The sequence below is a fragment of the Narcine bancroftii genome, chromosome 14, assembly GCF_036971445.1.
Source record: "Narcine bancroftii isolate sNarBan1 chromosome 14, sNarBan1.hap1, whole genome shotgun sequence".
NCBI classification, from domain to species: Eukaryota; Metazoa; Chordata; class Chondrichthyes; order Torpediniformes; family Narcinidae; genus Narcine; species Narcine bancroftii.
Window position 1 is genome coordinate 43,675,115 of NC_091482.1, and position 21,954 is coordinate 43,697,068.

The 21,954-nt window shown below is 43.9% G+C and overlaps 1 protein-coding gene across 6 annotated transcripts in view; it reads right to left on the bottom strand.

Moving 5' to 3' along the window:
• ccpg1 (cell cycle progression 1) overlaps positions 1 to 21,524 on the bottom strand; it is an 85,027-nt gene extending 63,503 nt beyond the window's left edge. For 3 of the 6 annotated variants that reach the window (XM_069910635.1, XM_069910633.1, XM_069910632.1), the window contains exons 1-3: positions 21,317 to 21,523; positions 18,435 to 18,550; positions 5,885 to 5,960 (exon numbers count right to left, since the gene is read on the bottom strand). In XM_069910635.1, the coding sequence (XP_069766736.1) occupies positions 5,885 to 5,960; positions 18,435 to 18,439 (81 nt within the window). In that variant the 5' untranslated portion in view covers positions 18,440 to 18,550; positions 21,317 to 21,523. Of the gene's footprint in view, positions 1 to 5,884; positions 5,961 to 14,775; positions 15,043 to 18,434; positions 18,551 to 21,316 lie in introns of all 6 variants that reach the window. The other 3 variants (XM_069910634.1, XM_069910630.1, XM_069910631.1) reach the window with 2 other exon arrangements.
• Between the last annotated feature and the right edge of the window lie 430 nt (positions 21,525 to 21,954).

Here is a 21,954-nt window from a genome sequence, read left to right on the forward strand (position 1 = left end):
CCATCTTAAGCACCCTTTTGATTTATGCCTGATGAAACTCCATCTAGCTCATTTACACAGTTTGACTACATGCAAAAGAACAAATGTAATTGTTGGGCACTGCAGACTACTCTCCAGATGTCTTAGGTGCCACATGCCGTGGTGATGCCCAAGGGCTGTCAGAACAATGAACAATCCCCATTTCTGCCATGTGTTGGAATGAGTCTTTAGCCAATCGCAATTAATCCGGAGGTAGCCTGCGCGCTTGAGCATGCAGAGGATATCCACGAGTCAGAATGTGGTGCTGTACTTTATGTTTCGGTTGAGCCGTTGAGAACCGTGGAGTAATAATGCTAGGGAATTCCACTTGGATTCTGGCATATTTATTGTCAGAGAGCATCACCGAGTTGAGGTGAAGTGAAGGCAATGCCGCGGGGTGCAAGGTGAGGGGCTCAAAAGTCTTCAAGTGAACTAGCTGGCAACCTTTGCAATCCACTAGAAGGGAGTGTGCTCACAAAAAAAACTAATCGCCCACAAGTGGCTGTGATACATCAACAATGGTGAAGGACCACCTGAACCACGATAAGCCGAAATGTCTGTGACCTGTACATCTGGATGCTGCTGCTGTTGGTGGCTTGTGAGAGGAGGGCCTTTCTTTCCTGAATGTGTGTCTGCACAGGAGGAGGGAAAAACACTAACCTCCTCTCTAGTGTCAACCAAGAATCAACTGGCTGAGTGTCAATCCCAGAGGGAAAGGAGGTTGTTTTTGAGTCTGGCCGTCGCAGCCACCACCATCAGCTGGCCACACATTTTCCTCGATGTGTGCGGGGGGGGACAGCAGCAGCAGGCTGCAGCTCCCCATCTCTGACTGTAATAGCACCACTGCCCTGTCTGCACTGCATCCGGTCAAGTCTGACAATGCACAGCTATCTGAAGTGGGCAGGGTTCGTGCCCTTTGCTGAGGCACTGCTACTCTCTACCATGCTGCTTAACATGCCACAACTCATCTGCACTGGCTGCTAAGTGACGGGGGTTGTTAAAGTCTTCGACTGCAAGCAGCAAACTGATGTCTTCTGGCATTTGTGTGAGAAAAAGCTGCTCGAAAAGCAGACAGGGCTTGTGTTCATTCATGAGCGCCAGCATCTCGTTCATTAATTTGGGAGGAGTGTGGTTGCCCAGGCCATCCCTTTGGAGAAGTTGTGCTTCCCTGTTGCATCGGGAAAAGCCAAAAATATATACAAGCAAGACTTTGATGGCTTCATACCTGCCGTTGGCTGGCATTAAAAAATCAACAATACACCCCACGGTTGTATCTTGGTCCAGCGATACAACAACATTGTAGTACTTTGTTGCATCAACAGTAATCTGGCATAGATGGAACTAGGCAAACAAGACCTGTGGCTGTGAAGACAAAAATACTGGAAGTTTGAACACAACAGCTTTCTGTGCATCCATAGTGAGGTCCAAAATATAATTTGGACCGTCAGGATCACCAATGTTGTGAGTGGTGCAGCGAATAAAACATAACAGAAGTTGTGAGCTCAAGCAACAGAACTGATTAATGGAATCTTCATAGGAGTTTAAATAATTACAGTTGGCATGTTATCACAATCACCTGACCTCTGAAATCATGCACCTCCCAGAGTACTTTGTGCCCCCGGGCACTGGGAACTCCTGATTGTGCGGATTGTCCACCATGAACTGTTTTCCTTCAGATGTATATAATTTTTTATAAGATGAATAAAATTCATTATTAATCTCACAAGGTTTAAGAGAATTCCATCTAATAGCATTAATAGTCCTCGATATCTGTTCTTTAATTGCCACGCCAGTACCTTGTGTGCTTTCTCTCCCCATTCGTAATACCGTTTAGTCCTATTAATCACACATTCAAATTGATAAGATTGCAAGGTAATATATTTCAATTTCAACCTAGATAATTCTATTTTCTGATCTTCTGTAGCATCTTTCTGAAATTCCTTTTCTAACTCATCGATCTCTCTAATTCAAGACTCTGATTTAATTGATTCTTTTTTTATTTTAGAAGTATAACTAATTATTTGTCCTCTCAAATAGCCTTTCATAGCATCCCATAATACAAACTTTGAACAGATTTAGAATTTTCTTTCAAAAAAATTAATTTGTTTTTTCAAAAAATCAATAAATTCCGTATTTTTTAACAACAATGTATTAAATCTCCAACGATAACCTATTTGAATTTTCTCAGAAGTTTCATATGTAAAATATAACAGAGAATGATCTGAAATCACCCTACTTTTATATTCCGCTTGTTGTATTTTCCCTTGTAAATGTGCCGATATTAAAAATAAATCAATCCTTGAAAACGATTCATGTCTAGATGAATAAAAGGAAAAATCTTTCTCTGTCGGATTAAGACGTCTCCAAATATCTACTAAATTAAGATCTTTCATCAACGCTTGGACCTGGATTGCCATCTTGGATTTTTTAACTTTCTTCAGAGACTTATCTAATAAAGGTTCCAAAACACAATTAAAATCACCACCAACTAAAATATTATCATTAGCTTGACCCAAACATAAAAATGCATCCAAAATAAATACTTCATCATCTGCATTTGGAGCATAAATATTAAGTCCAAAATTCACTAAAAATCTTACAATTCAATTTAAAAATACATCCTGCCTTTTCCTCCATTGATTGTAATTCAAAAGATCATTTTTATGTATCAAAATTGCTACACCTTTAGCTCTAGAATTAAATGAAGAAAAATATACATGCCCAACCCAATTCTTTTTAATTTTACACTTTCCTTCACATTCAGATGTGTTTCTTGTAAAAAGGCAATATTAATTTTCATTTTCTTAATATACGCCAAGACACTCTTACATTTAATCGGACTATTTAATCCTCGAACATTAAAAGTAGCAAACCTCAACTTTGACATATCTACTATTATTACTAAATACCAATAATATCTTTATATAAAAACTCAAATCAACATATATAGGCCCTCCAATAAAAAAAATCTCAAATTAAAAACTAAGAAAAAAGTTTTAAAAAAATTTAAAAATCCCCCCCCCCCCAAAAAAAACAACCAAAAGGTAGTAATCCCCTAAACAAAAATTGGGTGTGGATCACCCACCAGTGGCTGATGACTAGTAAAGAACTTAATGCAAATCTCCCCCTCCCCAGCCAAACAATCACTAACATCCAAAAAGAAATAAAATAAGAAAATTCTTATTTTCATCCAAAAGACTCCAGTCTCGAAGATTCCATTTCGAAAGGAAATGCCATAAAAGGCATTTTAAAAGATTTACTGCGGGTCTGGACTCCCAGCGACTGAATCCCGACTTCTTCAGGGAGTCGCCGCTGGTCTCCCCCCGCATCTTGTTGTCTTCTCATCCATTCGCGAAGAAAAATGACTTCTTCAGATTGTAATGCTGCCTGATGCATTTCCTTTTCAGCCTCCACAGGCGATCCTCGGGATTTAGGCAATGAAGAAATTGAGCCTGGGGCTGCTTCAAGTCATCTAGGCCCCAAATCTTCAGCACTTCAAAAATGTATTTTCTTTTGAACTTGACATTTAGCCTTTTTACCATTAGTGGCCATAATAATTCCTTAATACTTTAAACTAAAATTAAAAAAAATTAAACTTGGAAACAAAGGGTTAAAAAACGGGTATTTAAAAAAGTCTGGCCAGAGAGGTCGAGATTGCACGTCTAGACTCTACGTCATCTTGCCACGCCCCGTTTCTAAGCTTTTGATCATCTTTGGAGTCTGTTGTTGCCATTTTTCAACATGAGGACCAGAATTGTGCCAATGAATGTCAAAGATACCATTATGAGGCTGAAAAAAAAATCACCAAAATCAAGAGATTGGAACATCTTTAAAAAGAGAAAGCAAACTGGTGAGCTCTGTAATTGCAAAGGGACCAAGGAATTGTGACATCACACACCACCAGATTCAAGGACAGTTTTCTTCCTGCTGTTATCAGACTTGAATAACAATACAAAAATTATTTCGACATTGCTCTCTAAATCCTGATCTCTCTCTAACTCTGCACTGGTGTACTCTCTTAACTTTAAATGTTTTAAAATGCAGCACAATAACAGGCCCTTCTAGCCCAATTACACCAATTAAACCCTGTATGATATTTTTGGAAGGGTGGGAAAAAATTGGAGCACCTGGAGGATACCCACAAGGTCACGGGAGAATGGTCAAACTCCTCATAGACAGTGCCAGATTTGAACCCAGACTGTAATAGTGTTGCACTATCCACTATGGTAACCATACCACTCCTTTGCTATTTGAGATGTTAAGCTGACTGAAAAACCAATTTTATCAGTGAACCCGGGAAAATGTGACGGTGAACCTGCAAACATTTTGTATAAGTTGGTCATGAAATTCCTGCCTTGAGTTATAAAGTTTTTAGAGACACTTCACATGTATATTAAGGAAACCTTCCAAGTATTGTATGTGATAATAGTGAAATGAAGCCACGTAATTTCAGTTTCAAAGTACTTCATCACAATGCCTCCAGTAGATATTAATGTGTATGGATAATTAGAAGATGGGAAAATCAATGGAGATAACCAGGTCAGGGGGCACTGAGATTTACACTATAATAGCCTGTGCTAATTTTAAGGTTGTGGCAAAGCGTGCCACTCCACTAACTGTCCTTGAATCTGGTGGTGTGTGATGTCACAATTCCTTGGTCTACCAGTCCCTTTGCAATCACAGAGCTCATCAGTTTGCTTTTTCTTTTTAATGATGTTCCAATCTCTTGATTTTGGTGATTCTTTTTTCAACCTCATAATGGTATCTTTGACATTCATTGGCACAATTCTGGTCCTCATGTTGAAAAATGGCAACAACAGACTCCAAAGATGATCAAAAGCTTAGAAACAAGCCTAGTTCTCTTATACCTGCACTAATGAAGCAATTAAACAGACCTGAGTACTCACAAACACCTGTGAAATCAAATATCCCAAACATTATGGTGCCCTGAAATGAGGGGACTAAGTATAAAAAATGCTGTAATTTCTACATGGTCAAAATAAAATGTATACGAATAACTATGAATAAAATCTGGAATGGGCAATTTAGTTACATGTGAATTGTTTTGATTATAATTGTAAAACTGAGGAGTACAGGGACAAATAAAAGAAGAAAGTATCTTTGTCCCAAACATTACAGAGGGCACTGTATATATACATATATAACTTTAATCAGTTAATCAGAATCTCCCAAGCCCTTACCCAATCCCACTGTGGGGCCCCTAATTCACAATCACTGCAGAGATTCGCACCTTACTAAAAATTAATGCTTAGACAATTATATGCTGGCCTGTCTGAAATGTCAACGTCCCTTCATGAATAATTAGGAATATACAACTTGGAAAGGAATGTGAAAATATTTTCCATTTCTATTGATATGTATTAAAATAATAAGAGGACAACTTCAGGATTGAAGGGCATCCATTTAAAACAAAGATACAGAGGAATTTCTTTACGAACCTCTGGAATTTGCTACTATCGGCGGCTGTAGAGGCCAGATTATAGGGTGTATTTAAGTCAGAGGTTGATAGGTATCTGAATAGTCAGGGATTCAAAGGTTAATTGGGGAAGGCAGGGGAATGGGGCTGAGTAGGAGAATGAATCAGCTCATGATGGAATGGCAGAGTGAACTTGATGGGCTGAATGGCCTACTTCTGTTCCAATGTCTTATGGTTTTAATATATCTATTTAGCAAAGACTGGTGACAGGTACACAAAATTAACTTCCCTTTTTGTGCAAGAACAGGGTTTTTAAAAATAGCTTTAAGCATCTTTTGATTTTTTTTAAAATTTCACAAATGTACAAATGTACACAAATTCAAATATTATTTACACAGTTCAAAATAAAACAGAAGAAAAATTGTTTACTTCATGGTTAATTATGGTCCAACCACAGGATGATTCACTATCGCTGGAATTCTCTGACATCTTTAAGGCCAGATAACTGCAAGACAAAGATGTATCAAAATTAATAAAAGATCCAATAAAATCATGGAGTACAAGAGTAAGATATCAGGGAGCAGCTGTACAAAACATTGGTTATATCATGCTGAAACTGTTCAGTACAGTTCTTGTCACCAGACTACAAGGTGCAGAGAAGAGAAGTGCAGTGAAGAGAACATTCACCAAGATGTTGCTTGGAGAGGAGGACTGAAGAATGAGAAGAGATTTGAAAGGCTGAGTTTATTCTCACAGTGGCACAGGGATTGAGTGCTACCTTACAGTACACAGTTATGAGCAGCATACATAGGATAGTTCGTCAGAGCCATTCTCCCAAGCATGGCTGGAGAGAACCAGAGTGCACAAGGTGAGAGGGGAGAAAGTTTAAGGAAATCTGAGGGCCACATTTATCCACAGAGGGTGGTGGATATTTGGAAGTAGCTGCCAGGGTTGGTCGTGGAGGAGGATAGATTATCATGGCACAGTACAGGACCTCCATCCCACGATGTTGTGCCAACCTATATAAACCTACTCAACAATCTAAACTTTCCCTACCTCACACCATAACCCTTTATTTTTCTTACATCCATGGGCCTATCCAAGAGTCTTTTGAATGTCCCTGTTGTACCAGCCTCCACCCACCCCTGGCAATGCATTCCAGGCACCCATCACTGTGTTTAAAAAAAAAAAAAAAATTACCCCAACATCTCCCCTGAACTTTCATCCCTTCACCTTAAACTGATGTCCTCTGATATTTGCTACTGCCCCCTGGGAAAAAGGCACTGGCTGTTCACCCTATCTATGCCTCTTATAATTATGTCTCCTCTCATCCTTCGTCACTCCAAAGAAAAAGCCCAAGTTCTGTTAACTTTGCCTCATAAAACATTCTCCAATTCAGGCCATATCCTGGCAAATCTCCTCTGCACCCTGTCCAAACCTTCCACATTCTTCCTGTAATAAGACAACCAGATCATAATAATCCATGTGTGGTCCACCCAGAGTTTTATAGAGCTACATTACCTCATGGCTCTTCAACTCAATTCCCCAACTATCGAAGGCCAGCATACCATAGACCTTCTTATCTACCCTAACAACCTGTGCGCAGCCTTTAGATATCTATGGACACCTGGACCCCAAAATCCCTGTTCCTTCACACTGTTAAGAATTCTGCTGTTAACCACGTATTCAACCTTTCAAAGTACATGTCTTCACACTTATCTGGATTGCACTCCCTCTGCTACATTCCACCCATCTCTGCATTTTATTGTAACCTACAACCTTCTACGCAATTCACAGCACCTCGAACCTTCGCGTTATTTGCAAACTTACAGGCCCATCCTTCCACTTCTTCGTCCAGGTCATTTATTAAAATCACAAAGAGCAGGAATCCCAGAACAGATCCTTGCAGAATGCCATGACATGTAGTCATACATGTAGAATACATTCCATCTTGTTAATAACCTCTGCTTTCTACAAGCAAGCCAATTTTTAATCCACCCAGCCAAGTTTCTATGCCTTATGAATTTCTGAACGAGTCCATCATAGGGGATCTTGTCAAATGCCTTAATAAAATCTAGAAACACCACATCTACTGCTCATCTTCATCAATTTCTTTAAAGCAGGTCCCACAGTGTCTATAAGAGGTAAAGATATATAACTGATACCACTTCAATTTTTTTCACCACCTCAAAACAGTCATTTTGGCTCGTGAGGCATGACCTGCCCTTCACAAAACTTTGCAGATGATCCTGGAGAAGACTATGCTCTTAAAAAAAAATGCTAGTAAATCCTGTCCCCACGAATCCTCTCCAATAGTTTGGTCACCATTGACACAAGACTCACTGGTCTTTAATTGCTTCCTAAAGCTCTTCCTCTTAACTAACTTCTCACCTCTTTTGTCAGCCATGGTTCCCTTATCCTACCATGTTTTTCCTGGCTCAGTATCCAGATCACAGCGCAAATGGCCCCAAACATCCTCCACCTTACTTCTGTGCTTTTCCTCCCCGCAAGAACATCTTTTCCCAATTTAGTCTCACCAGTTCCTGCCTAACCATCGTAATTCACCCTTCCCCAATTAAACACTTTACCATTGGCTAAGAAAGGTTTACGGGATCAAATTGGGTAAATGGAATCAGCTTGGATAGGCATCACAGTTGGCCTGGCCAAGGTGGGCTATAGGGGCAGGTTTCTGTGCTGTACGCTTCAGTGATTTCAGGTTCAAAATTTAACAGTTTGCAGCATGACAATTCGCCCAAACTGATGCGACAATCGTTTTGTCTGGTCATTTGATAACGATACTGTCAACTATCCACATGCTGCAAACTTTTTAAAATGGGGATTCTGCCAGTATGTAGCCAATTCAGAAACTTCTAAAAATAAGCCAATAGAAATCTAGTTTAAACTGTTTAATTCATAGATTTGGATAAATTAAATTTCAATTATGAAAATTACAGTAAAATTGTTGACTTAATGACAGATTATCATGCAAAGGCAGATTGTTTGTGTTCCAGCAACCATTTGACCCATCTTTCCAAGCTGCCTTTTATCCGGAAGGCAAGGACCTATTTCGTAAACAGCTGCGAACATAGTGTCAGCTTCATATAAACATGGAGTTTCCAGCACAATATACCTGATAAATGCCTTGTTGGTACACCATTATTCTAGGTCAATATCCAAGACAAAAAAAAACTAAAACTCACCAGCATTCTATCAGTTTTCATTATCATCCTGAATTTGAAGCTTCAGACAACCATTTGTTTTAAATGTAATATATCCCCACAATTCATTTTACTTTTTCATTCTAAATATCATTAGCCAGATACAGCATGCCCTTTCGCTGACCAATCCTTGATCCACATTCCAACCACAAACCCCATGTTGGTTTTATTTTATTGAGATGACCTCTTGCCCATTAAAAATATGAACCACATTGGAAACTCAATGACATTGTTAAAACATTAGATACTTTGTTTCAAAGATAACTATCTATTGACTTTTCTTTGCATACAAAGTCATGTAATTTACCATACAATGTAGCTTTAAGCTTTTGACACGAGGTTCTTGAAAACATATTCCAATAGTAACCATGGGAGATGAAAACCTACTATCTGATACAGCAGATGGCAAAACACCATGCTGCTCTCAAGGCATTTATAAAATAGTATATTTCTGCCTTATGAAATTGTCAGGAACAAAAAAATGGATTTTGTAGTTGTCCGCTAACTGGGATATGACCTGGTACTAGATAGCCAACGAATGTGGCGACCTTTATACCAGGAAACAATGAGCAATGGCGGGAATGCTGGCCAATCCGAGGCCAGTGCTACTGTGACATCACTACTGTTGTCAGCAGCGAGGAGAGAATACAAGTAGAGTTACCAGTGCAATTAATCAGTCTTCAACTTCTTGGGTATTTTCAAAAGTCGACCTCATCAGGGGCTATCATCAGATCCAGGTCCATCCCAATTTCTTCTTCTTTGGCTTGGCTTCGCGGACAAAGATTTACGGAGGAGGTAAAAGTCCACGTCAGCTGCAGGCTCGTTTGTGGCTGACAAGTCCGATGCGGGACAGGCAGACACGGTTGCAGGGGAAAATTGGTTGGTTGGGGTTGGGTGTTGGGTTTTTCCTCCTTTGCCTTTTGTCAGTGAGGTGGGCTCTGTGGTCTTCTTCAAAGGAGGTTGCTGCCCGCCAAACTGAGGCACCAAGATGCACGGTTTGAGGCGATATCAGCCCACTGGCGGTGGTCAATGTGGCAGGCACCAAGAGATTTCTTTAGGCAGTCCTTGTACCTTTTCTTTGGTGCACCTCTGTCACGGTGGCCAGTGGAGAGCTCGCCATATAACACGATCTTGGGAAGGCGATGGTCCTCCATTCTGGAGACGTGACCCACCCAGCGCAGCTGGATCTTCAGCAGCGTGGACTCGATGTTGTCGACCTCTGCCATCTCGAGTACTTCGACGTTAGGGATGAAAGCGCTCCAATGAATGTTGAGGATGGAGCGGAGACAACGCTGGTGGAAGCGTTCTAGGAGCCGCAGGTGATGCCGGTAGAGGACCCATGATTCGGAGCTGAACAGGTGTGTGGGTATGACAACGGCTCTGTATACGCTTATCTTTGTGAGGTTTTTCAGTTGGTTGTTTTTCCAGACTCTTTTGTGTAGTCTTCCAAAGGCGCTATTTGCCTCGGCGAGTCTGTTGTCTATCTCGTTGTCGATCCTTGCATCTGATGAAATGGTGCAGCTGAGATAGGTAAACTGGTTGACCGTTTTGAGTTTTGTGTGCCCGATGGAGATATGGGGGGGCTGGTAGTCATGGTGGGGAGCTGGCTGATGGAAGACCTCAATGCGATGCACATCCCTAAAACTGCCATCATAACCCTTTTTGGACTCTTTGAATTTCTGAGAATGCCCTTTGGACTGAAGAATGCAGCCCAGACCTTCCAGAGGCTGATGAATGTGGTGGGCCGGGATCTCCCATTCACGTTCATCTACTTGGACGATCTTCTCATCACCAGCCACAATCATACAGAACAAATGGCCCATCTAAGGCGACAGTGCACCTGGCTGCAGGAATTCGGACTAACTACAAACCCTGCTAAGTTCCAGTCGGGTTGAAAATCATAGATTTTCTGGGGCATTGAATCAACAGGCATGGAGCAAAACCCCTGCCAGAAAAGGTAGAGGCTGTTCGGCTGTTCAGCCCCGCTCAGTGATGGGGCTGCAAGAATTCACCAGTATGATTAATTTTTTTAAAATCACCGATTCATACCGGCAGCAGCCCGTATCATGCACCTCCTGTGCACCCATGGTGGAGAAAGGTAAAGTTATTACCTGGGACAATGAGGCCCTTGGAGGCATTCCAGAAGGCCAAAGACACACTGGCCAACACCACCCTTCTGGTACACCCCAGACCAGACGGTCTCACATTAGACGCCTCCAGGACAGCAGTAGGAAATGTACTGGAACAATTCATTGAAGCCCAATGGCAGCCCTTGGCCTTCTTTAGCAGGTACCTTTGGCCACCCGAACTGAAATATAGCACCTTTGACCAGGAGCTATTGCCACTGTACCTGGCAGGCACTTTAGGTTTTTTTTTAAAAGGTAAACAATTCAGGGTCTTCATGGACCATAACCTTTGCCTTCCATAAAGTGTCAGACTCGTGGAAATTCAGGCAGCTGCAACACCTCTCATATGTGTCTGAGTTCACCATGGACATCCAATACATCATGGGTAAGACCACACTGACCCGCCCCATGATAGAATATGTGCAGGCCCTGTCCCAAGAAATAGATTGCTCTGCCCTAGCAAGGGCACAGCAAGAAGACCCTGAGATCCTGACATACAGAACAGCAGCTTCCGGGATCAGGATAGATGACATCACCATCGGCCCTGGAACCAGATACTCCTCTGTGACGTCTCCACTGGCAAACCCCCATCCCATCATGCTGTCAGCATAGAGACGGTAGGTTTTCAATGCGATGCACGACTTGGTCCACCCAGTCATCAGAACATCTGTCAAAATGGTGGCCAGTAGGTTCATCTGGCACGGCCTCTGGAAATAGGTCAGTGGGCCAAGACCTTCATGCTCTGCCAGATGTCCAAAGTGTAGATACACAATAAGGCACCCCCCCATCCCAGACTTTCAAGCCAGCACGACGTAGGTTCAACCACATCTATATTGACATTGTAGAGTTTCTACTGGTTTTCTGCAGGACAAGGCATCTCCTCACCATGATTGACCACGCCAAGAGGTGGCCTGAAGCAATCCCACTGGCTGACATCACCACCAAGACCTGTTCCATGGCACTGATAACACTTGGATGTCAAGATTCAGAGTCCCAGAGCATATGACCTCTGATAGAGGTACACTGTTCACTTCGGGACTCTGGCCAACACTGGCCAATTTGCTGGGAACCACCCTCAGGCCAATGGGTTGATGGAGTGGTAACACAGGCACTTAAATACGGCCTTGATGTTGGGCTCAAGCAGCCAAACTGGGCAGACAAGCTAACCTGTGTCCTCTTGGGATCTGCACCACGCCAAAAGAACATTTCATCGTCTCAGTAGCCGAGAAGGTGTATGGTGCCTCATTGGTAATATTGGACAAGTTCTCAGCCACTGCCAGGGACCTAGAGGATCCAATGGCTTCGTTGACTAAGCTGAGGGAAAGAATGGGTACTCTAGCCCCTCCACAGCCACTGCTACATGGCCAGGTCAAGTTCTATGTCCCCAAAAGAGGCCTGTGAGTACTTTTTTGTTCAGAGGGGAACACACTGGAGATCTCTGCAATGGCTGTATGAGGAGCCATATAAAGTAGTCAGACACAATGGATTGACATGTGTGCTGGATATCAGCAGTAAGGAAGAGACTTTCACCATTCACCGCCTCAAGCCAGCACATCTGGACATTAGCCAACCGGTTTCCACGACGCAGAGGTAGGCCACCAAAAGCAGCGAACAGTGCTCCAATTGCCTGTTCCAGGGTGGGGAGGGGGTTCGTGTTCCGGCCTGCTAACCAGGATGCAATCTGGTACACAACTGAGGCGACCGCATAGCGGGTGCTAACGACCTTCAACCCAGGTGGCCACCTCAATGGCAGGAAACAACAAGCAATGGCGGAATACCGACCAATTCGAGGCAGGTGCTCTTGTTGTCAGCAGTGGGAAAATACCAGCAGAGATGCCAGTGCAATAAATCAGTCTTCCACTTGTTGGGTGTGTGGTAGCGCGCACACTACATTGTCACCAATTTTCTTTTTCCCTTCAAAGATTTTATTACATACAAAATAAACTTTAAGATACTTGGCATGTCAGTATGAAGATTCTGATCACAAAATTATACATTTTTGTATAATGAAAACCACAGGGCTAGTAAGAAAATAATCCATGCAGTCAATTTTCAGGAAGAGCATACTAAAGGCAAGAATGGGGAAAGATCAGCAAGAATTTAAATGTTGCCTCCAGACTATTTTTACATTCTAAGCAATCACAACTGTACCTTCCTCTTCTAAATTCAATTGGAATCCTGATCAAGCTACAATAAATGGGGATTAATTTAGCATTACCTAAAACCAAAGTGGAATTGAAAGGATATGAAGATTTCATGGATAAAGAATTCAGGAAATTCATTGGTGTTGGTTTTGCCACCAACACAGCAAATTTGGTTGACTCCCTCTGTGCTAGGAATTATTAAGGCAGTGAAACAATACTTGATGGAGGCTCTGCTGCACCTGATGTTCCTAGGCGGTCTGATCTCGGAAACCAAGTAGGCTCAGGAACACCAGGTGCTGTGGGTTTCTGTGAGGGGCGCTGGAGAAAATGGCAACTCTCTGTCTGCCTTACGGTAGACAAAAGTTAAAAGAATTTCATGTACGTTACATTCTAAATGTAGAATTATGTGACAACATGGAACCTTGACCTTTATGTACATTAAAAGCTGAGTCAAGCTAAAAAGGCTTTTAGCACCCGCAACTGGGGTTCAAATCCAGTTCTGTCTGTAAGGAGTTCTCGCCATGACCTGTGTGAGTTTCCTCCAGGTGCTCCAATTTCCTCAACTCTCCAAAAACTGAAGCTTAAAAACATGTGGAGTAAACCATACTAGAAGCCTACACAGACAAGGCTCTTCAACTCTTCCTCCGCTATGTCGATGACTACTCATGATGAGCTCATCAACTTTATCCACTTTGCTGCTATCCTCAAATTCACTTGGTCCATCTCTGCCAATACACTCTCCTTTATCTGTTTGCAGCTCAAGAGAAACTCTTGCCATTTTTTTACAAATCCAACAACTCCCACAGCTACCTTGACTACACCTCTTCACACCCTATCCCCGGATTCCATTCGTTTCCCTAAATTCTTAAGTCTCCATCACAGGACAAGGTCTTCCATTCCATATCATTCTTCTTCAAAAAACGTGGCTTCCCCTCCACCATCAATTCATCTTTCACCATCTTTTTCGATTTTTCACATCTACCCTGGCCCCTCTGCCCCTTACTCTCACCTACCACCCCACTGGCCTCCTTATCCATTTTTATCCTCTGGAATTTCTGCCACCTACAACATGATCCAACAATCAGACACATCTTCCCCTTTCCACCTTATGTAGAGAACAATCCTTTAACAATCTCATTCCTTCCAACTAAACGCCCCCTTTGGTATCCATCCCTGTGACTGTAGAAAATACTATTCTGCACCCACCACCCCCCACCCCCCCTCAGGGTCCCAACACAATCCTCCTTCACTTGTGAACCTGCAAGGATCCTCTACTGCAAGGGTATCAAACTCAAATTCACGGAGGGCCAAAATTAAAAACTTGGACTAAGTCGAGGGCCGAACTAAATATTTATTGAAAAATTTCAACAACATCGGCATGTTTTCTCTTCTTTCAACATATGTAATGTTAAACTTTTTCTTATTAAAATAAATGTTTAATAATAGTTTTGGATAAACTCTTTCCAGAAGCATTAACAAATGAGAAATAAAATATTCCATAAATAATATTTCTCTATAGAGGATTTGTCAAATGTTGCTAGTGTGCTGTCGAATAGTAAAATCTGAGGGCTATTGAGAATGTGGGAGAATAACACGATTCCTGAAACAATCAAATGGGTGACTGATTGTGGGCATGAACTCTAGCAGGGTTATTTGCCATGCCCTTTTTCCATTGGTACAAATATCCTTTGATTTACACACTTTTCAAATTTTATGCCTAATGAGCTTGTATCCAGGTGCAGGACCATTTTTAACCAGGAATATATTTATCACTGTGACATGAAACTATTGGAAGATCGTTTTATCCTGAGATTAAAGTTCATAATACTTACTCAGGCCTGTGTGCGGGAGGGCGGGGTTTGCGAGCGATCGGGTTGGACAACGACAGTGCGGGGGCATCGGCTCTCGCTGCAGGGCAGCATCTCGGTGGATCAGCGGCCCCGTCACCGTGAGTCGCAGATCGGCCTGCGGCAGGGAGGGGGAGTGGGCAATGGTCCTGGCGAGGTCAGGCCCGAGGCCTCCAGTTCTGGGCGCTGGGAAGCGGCCTTGGCTTCCCCTGACACCGGCCAGGCCCCAAAACCAGAGTCCACGGTGAGACCCTGCAACATAAACAGAGCAGGTGGGGGCAATTAGCAGGCTGACGCCAATGCATTCTGGGATTTGTTGTATTACTGTGCATGCGCTATACTGGCGCGGCGGCCAGCGGGCCACCTCTAATACATTTTTGAAATGATCTTGCGGGCCAAATATAATTATATTACGGGCCAAATTTGGCCCGCGGGCCAGAGTTTGACATGTGTGCTCTACTGCATGCCAGTGCTCCTATTGTGGCCTCCTCTACATCAGACTGTGAGATCACTTTGTTCCGTACCCTCGCTCTGTCTGCTGAAATAGAGGGGACCTACTAGTAGTCAACCATTTCAGTTCCATGCATCACAGCCATGCCGATATGTCTGCCCATGGCCTCGTAAATTGGAGGAACAACATCTAATGATCCATCTGGGCACTCTCCAACCAGGTGGCATGTACATTCATTTCTCTGCTTTTTGTTAGGCCCCTCCCCATCTCCAAATTCTTCCTTATCTCTCTGCTTCCTTTCCTCCAGGTTCCCAAGAGTCATCCCTCCCTCTATTACTTCCCAGCTTTTTTCTCCTGCCCTCCCATCAATATCCACCTATGGCCTCTTGCCTGTGCTTCACCCCCCCCCCCCACCTCTTCTACCCCAAAGGGCTCAGGCTAAAAAGTTGGGTATTTTTCTTTGCTACATGAAGAATGCTGCATGACCTGCTGAGTTTCTCCAGCACTTCTGTGCTTTCAATTATAATCACCACGTCTGAAGGTTCCATCTTAAAAATACTGACTCTTTCTAAAAATACTTCCATTTTCTTGACAGTCTGTCAACTTTGAACCATTGCTAACAAAGCATGTTCTAATAACTTCCTGCAATATGACTCAAGAGGGCAACATCAAATGTTCAGGATGCAGTTATACAATTTATGAAATTCAATAGTTCACATTTTCAACATAGCCGTGAGACTTCAGTTTTGTGAGAGATAATAGAATATAGGAAGTAAAGCTAGTATGAATGAAATAAGGAATACTAGACTAGATTAGAGGAAGTTAAGTAAGTGCTGAGTAGGGATTCATCCGATAAGAGTGTGAGGAAGTATAATAGAATAAGGGTCTTATAGTGATAGAAAGAATTAGCAAGTTCTGCATAGAATTAGTAAGTCCTGGGGGTTGAGATGTGTGAATAAGGACAAAGGCAGATTCATGAATAAGGACAATGACATGATGGGACCCAGACAGAATACCCCCCATGGTCTTTCAAGTTTACAGAAACTGCACGTAGGCAGACAGAATTACTAAATGCCAAACCAATCCAGGAGGCAGAAGAATGTTAAGGGGGGGGGGGGAGGGTACCTCTACACTGAAATGAACTGTATAAAAGTTGGGTGAGCCCCAGTATGTGTGTGTATTTCCATGGTAAGGGGAAGCACCCAACTTTGCACTGTTGTACAATTAATGTTCTTTGTTCTCAATTTTTGTCTCGAGCGAAATCTGTGAAGGTACTTCTGTTTCTCACAGTGTCAATGTTTTCCTGTTGACAATGAAATTGCAATTTACATTACTGTTGCAATTTTAATTATTTGCTCAGATAACTATTTTGCTTTTAAAAATTAGTTCTTAAATTAAAGCTTGGACAAAGTGCCACAGCACTGTGAAACTATACCCTGGTTAAAATGTAGAACTAGCTTGACAATGCTAGGGCAGGATTACATCACATTTTATAACTAGCTGCATTACTACATAAAGTACGCCAAAATAACTTTTACCAATATAAAATATATACATTTGAATTACTTCGTGTTTAACTTTTCACCTTAATTTGACCAAAATAGATCAGCATTGCCTCCCACAAAATTGAAGATGATGCAACCCATCATCCCTGAAACCCACGACTGACAAATGCGAATGTAACCAATTCCTCCGACACACTGAACATTTATTGGGCATGCATCTAGGTTGTATCCACTTCAGATCCCATCATTCAGAAAGTTGTTCTCAACTACAGGGTGAACCAAAGGCACAAACAGGAAAAATTGAATAAAACAAAATGCAGAAAACATTCAGGTGAAGAAGAGAAAATGAGAAAACAAAATAAAACTGAAAATGACCATTTTCAATTCCAAAATGAAGATTATTTATTTGAAAACAAGACCACAATTTAAATTTGAGTTTCATGTCCTTCTTTGTACAGCTTTCATTTTACATTAGCATGATGTAACCAGCATTTTTTTGGGTTTGGACTAGTATGGGTCTATTTTTAGAACAAATTTCTACCAATAGCCCCACTGCTTTTAAATAAAGATTGCTTTCATTTCCACATTTAACAGCATATTGTGAGAGATGGGAAAATTGATCTAAAATTATGAACATGGAAGAAACTAAAGTTCATCAGTAAAATGGCTGTAACCAGTTCAAACAGGATAAGCTTGGGGCTTAGGATGCAGGAAAGCAGAGTCAGCACATTAACATAAGAATCTTCTAGTCTTTGTGACAAGACCATAGGACTAAGATAAGGAATGGTAAGGTACAATAGAATGTAGGAAGTTGAGGTAGTCTGGATCAGATAAGGGTCTCCTAGCCCTGGACAGAAGTACCAAGTCATACATTTCTAATTAGCTAACCATACACAGATTTATACATATGAAATTAGCCAACCCTAGATAGAATGAGTCAACTCTGCATATCAAGAGACTGTAGCCCAGAGAATCAGGAAGGTGTGAATAAGGACAATGACATGATGGGGCACCCACAGGATACCCCCTGGTCCTCCAAGTGTACTGAAACTGCACGTAGGCAGGAAGGATTACCTATGCCAAACCCATCCAGGGGGGCAGAAGAATGTAAGGGGGAGGGCATTCTGATACTGAAATTGACTGTATAAAAGTTGGGTGAGCCCCAGTATGTGTGTGTATTCCCAGGGTAAGGGAAAGCACCCAACTTTGCATTGTTGTAGTAATAAATGTTCTTTGTTCTCAATTTTTGTCTCGAGCAATTTCTTTAAAGGTACTTTAATTTCTAATAATATGAAGAAAAAGAAAAATACTTGAACCAAAGAAACAGTACAGCAGGAAAAGTGACAAATTAGAATGAAGACAAAGTGGCACAACATGGAGGTCATCTAGAACGCAGTCAGTGCTGCAGCCCAGCCACTCTCAGGCAGGAATCTGGCACACACTGGGTGAAAAATGGCTCTCAGAATCTCTTTCCCCAAACCCATGTCCTCGAAAACAGGGGAGTGTTTCCTGCAGCTTTTCATGCAAATAAGGCAAAAATCTAAGGATTAAGAATGTAAAATTATCAAGTACAAAAGGGGTGAGCCACATGAAAATGGTTTACAGGTTAAATTAACATTAAAAATCAAACCAAAACATCACAGGATTTTGCAAGTTCACTCTTAGCAGTCAATGAAATCAGGATCTACCTCATCGACTTTCTTGCACATAAAGTGATAAAGTTCAAAATACAGTATCTATGAATCTTAACTCTGAATGTCGACACTCAACAAGAACCTCCTTTTGCAGCTGCAAGATGAGGAATCTAGAAAACAAAGTCATGAAAATTATTTTAACCAGTCTTCAATTGGGTTGAAGAGAAAACCAAACAGGGATAAATGATCAGACTTGTGAATGGGAATTGAGTCAATGAACCTGCCAGTCTAAATAAGCCCCTCCTCTTATTCTCATTCAAGAAAAATCCAAAGTAGGGAATCACATCCATGGTGTGCTTTCCAGGTGAGGTTGGGATGAACATGCATCTCCTCCCACCGCGTCTGTTGCATTCATCGCGCTCATTTTGGAGAGAACAAGTGCAGACAAGATGAACACTTTACAAGGCATCTCATCTATCTACAATAGAAACATTGATCACTACAGCACAGAAACAGGCCCTTTGGCCCAACTTGTCTATACCAAACTATTATTCTGCCTAGTTCCACTGGCCTTCCCCCAGACCATAACCCTCCATATCCCTCATCCATATACCTATCCAAATTTTTCTTGTTAAAATTCACCCTGCATTCACCATTTCAGCACACAGCTTGTTACACAATCTAACCAGTCTCTGCATGGTTCTCCCTCATGTTCCACTTTAACATCTCACCTTCACCCATGTCCTTTAGTTCTTGTCACTCCTAACCCGAGTGGAAAAGCCTAGTTGCATTTACTCCACCCATTACCCTCATAATTTTGTAGACCTCTATCAAATCTCCCCTCATTCTTCGACACTCCAGGGAATAAAGTCCTAATCTGTTTATCCTTTCCCTGAAACTCAGTTCCTGAAGTTCAGTCAACATCCTAGTAAATCTTCTCTACCCTCTTTCTATCTTATTGATATCTTTCTTGTCAAAGTTGCAAACAATTCTCCAAATTTGGGCTCACCAATGTTTCATACAACTTTACCATAACATCTCAATTGCTACACTCAAATCTTTGATTGATGAAGGCCAATATGCCAAAAGCTCCCTTTCCGACCCTATCTACCTGTGATGCCACTTTCAAGGAATTATGGATCTGTATTCCCAGATCCCTCTATTCCGCCACACCCCTCAGTGCCCTACCCAATATCCACCTGGTTCCATTTTTACTCCCCACCCCACTGTCCTGTCTGTCCTTGACCTTCTCCACTGCCAGGGGGAGGCAAAATACAAACAAGAGGAAGAGCACTTCATACTCCACCTGTCTAGAAATCAACACAGAAACTTTAACTTTGTGTAACCCACATTAGCTCTGTTCCTTTCTCTCTCCTGATCCACCCTGCTCCTCTTGCACACCCCATTCCCCTCCTCTGTACACATTCTCTTATTCCATCCCCTTGCCCATCTACCTTTATCTGATTCATCACTTTTTCCCCCCCAGAAGAGATTCCATAATTCAAATCCCTTTGTTGTCTCCACTTATCATCTTCCAGCCTCTGTCACTATCTCCTATTTGTTCACTAATCCTTCTTCACCTGGATCCAGCTCCTATATTCTCCCCCCCCCCCCGCCCCCCCCACCTGGCCACTTTATATTGACCATCTCCCATTTTGCCTCCACAGGTCTTGCCCGACCACTGAATTCCACCCGCAGTTTGTTCTTTACTCTGGATTCCAGTTCAGTTTCTACAACATCACTGCCATTCAATTATTCAAATAAACATTGTATTGATAAACATGAAAAATGGTTCATACAAAAATTCCTTTGCTAAATTGTAGTATGCAGATAGAGTTGATGTGGACAGGCTTTTTCCACTGAGAGTGGGGGAGATTCAAACAAAAGGGCACGGATTGAGAGTAAAAGGGGAAAAGATTAAGGGGGAATTTCTTCACGCAGAGGGCTGTGGGGGTAGGGAATGAACAGTGGTGATAGAAGTGAGATCGATGCTAATATTCAAGGAAAAGACGGGAGAGGTGTGGAGGGTTATATACCAAATGTGGGTCAGTGGGACGAGGTGGGAGAAGATGTTCAGCACAGACTGGTAGGGCCAAAATGGCCTGTTTCTGAGCTGTAAACAGTTATATGGAATTACTGTAGCATTTCCAGCATCGCTGGCCTTAACTATTATGGAATACAGATTTGGCACTTTACATTAGACACCAGTTATACAAGAGAGATGTTTATTATTGCCCAGCAGCTTCTGCTGATCACGTGATATTCTGACCAGAGGAACCCTCTGGGCAAAGTGAACCACGCTGTCCATGTTTCTGGCTGCCCAACGCCCGGTTACATTCCCATCACATCCCGTGGATCCACAGCCCGGTGAGCTGCCAACAGTGAGTGCCGGGCTCCAAGGTACCTTCACCCCTTCTCCCCGGCCCCGCCGCCCACACTGGGCCCCGGCCCCGCCGCCCACACTGGGCCCCGGCCCCGCCGCCCACACTGGGCCCCGGCCCCGCCGCCCACACTGGGCCCCGGCCCCGCCGCCCACACTGGGCCCCGGCCCCGCCGCCCACACTGGGCCCCGGCCCCGCCGCCCACACTGGGCCCCGGCCCCGCCGCCCACACTGGGCCCCGGCCCCGCCGCCCACACTGGGCCCCGGCCCCGCCGCCCACACTGGGCCCCGGCCCCGCCGCCCACACTGGGCCCCGGCCCCGCCGCCCACACTGGGCCCCGGCCCCGCCGCCCACACTGGGCCCCGGCCCCGCCGCCCACACTGGGCCCCGGCCCCGCCGCCCACACTGGGCCCCGGCCCCGCCGCCCACACTGGGCCCCGGCCCCGCCGCCCACACTGGGCCCCGGCCCCGCCGCCCACACTGGGCCCCGGCCCCGCCGCCCACACTGGGCCCCGGCCCCGCCGCCCACACTGGGCCCCGGCCCCCAGCCTCACCTGCTCGCGGCGACCAGCCTCACGCACTGCGGATGGGCTCCACCACCTCGGCTCTTGTGATGTTTTGACTGACGAGCGGTGACGTCGCGGTGCGAAGCGTCAACAAGCCCCACGAGCGCGTGGGCCGCGCTGCTTTGTGGGACCTGAAGTCCTTCCCTCTCAGCAGGCCGTGGGCCGCCACCAATGAGCACTACAATTCCCGGAATGTACCGCGACGAACCCGCACTGGTGGACGTCACTTTCAAATCGCCCAATCACAGGTGGTTGCCAGGGCAACGCAGCCTCAACAAAGCCAGGAGCGGTGGGCTGAGGAGATGTGGCTATGGCTGGGCATCACGCCGCAGCGGCAACTCCAAGGCTCCAGTGGCCGAGGCCCGAGGGCGCAGAGTGGTGGTGGTGCCCTAGGTACTGACCACAGCACAACAGCCGATTCGGAGGGCTGCGTGCGACCGGCTACCTTCCTTCTTCGGCCAGGTGGCTGATCACGGGTTGGCCGGGTCGTGGCACGATGATCGTCCCCGGAACGGAGCGCCCGGACACCGGCGGACACGCTGCTACCCAGGAGGGAGCTAGAGACGGCGGTCCCGGTGCCGATCTCGGGGAGCCGGGAGACAGGACGCCGCGGGGTCCCTGTGCCG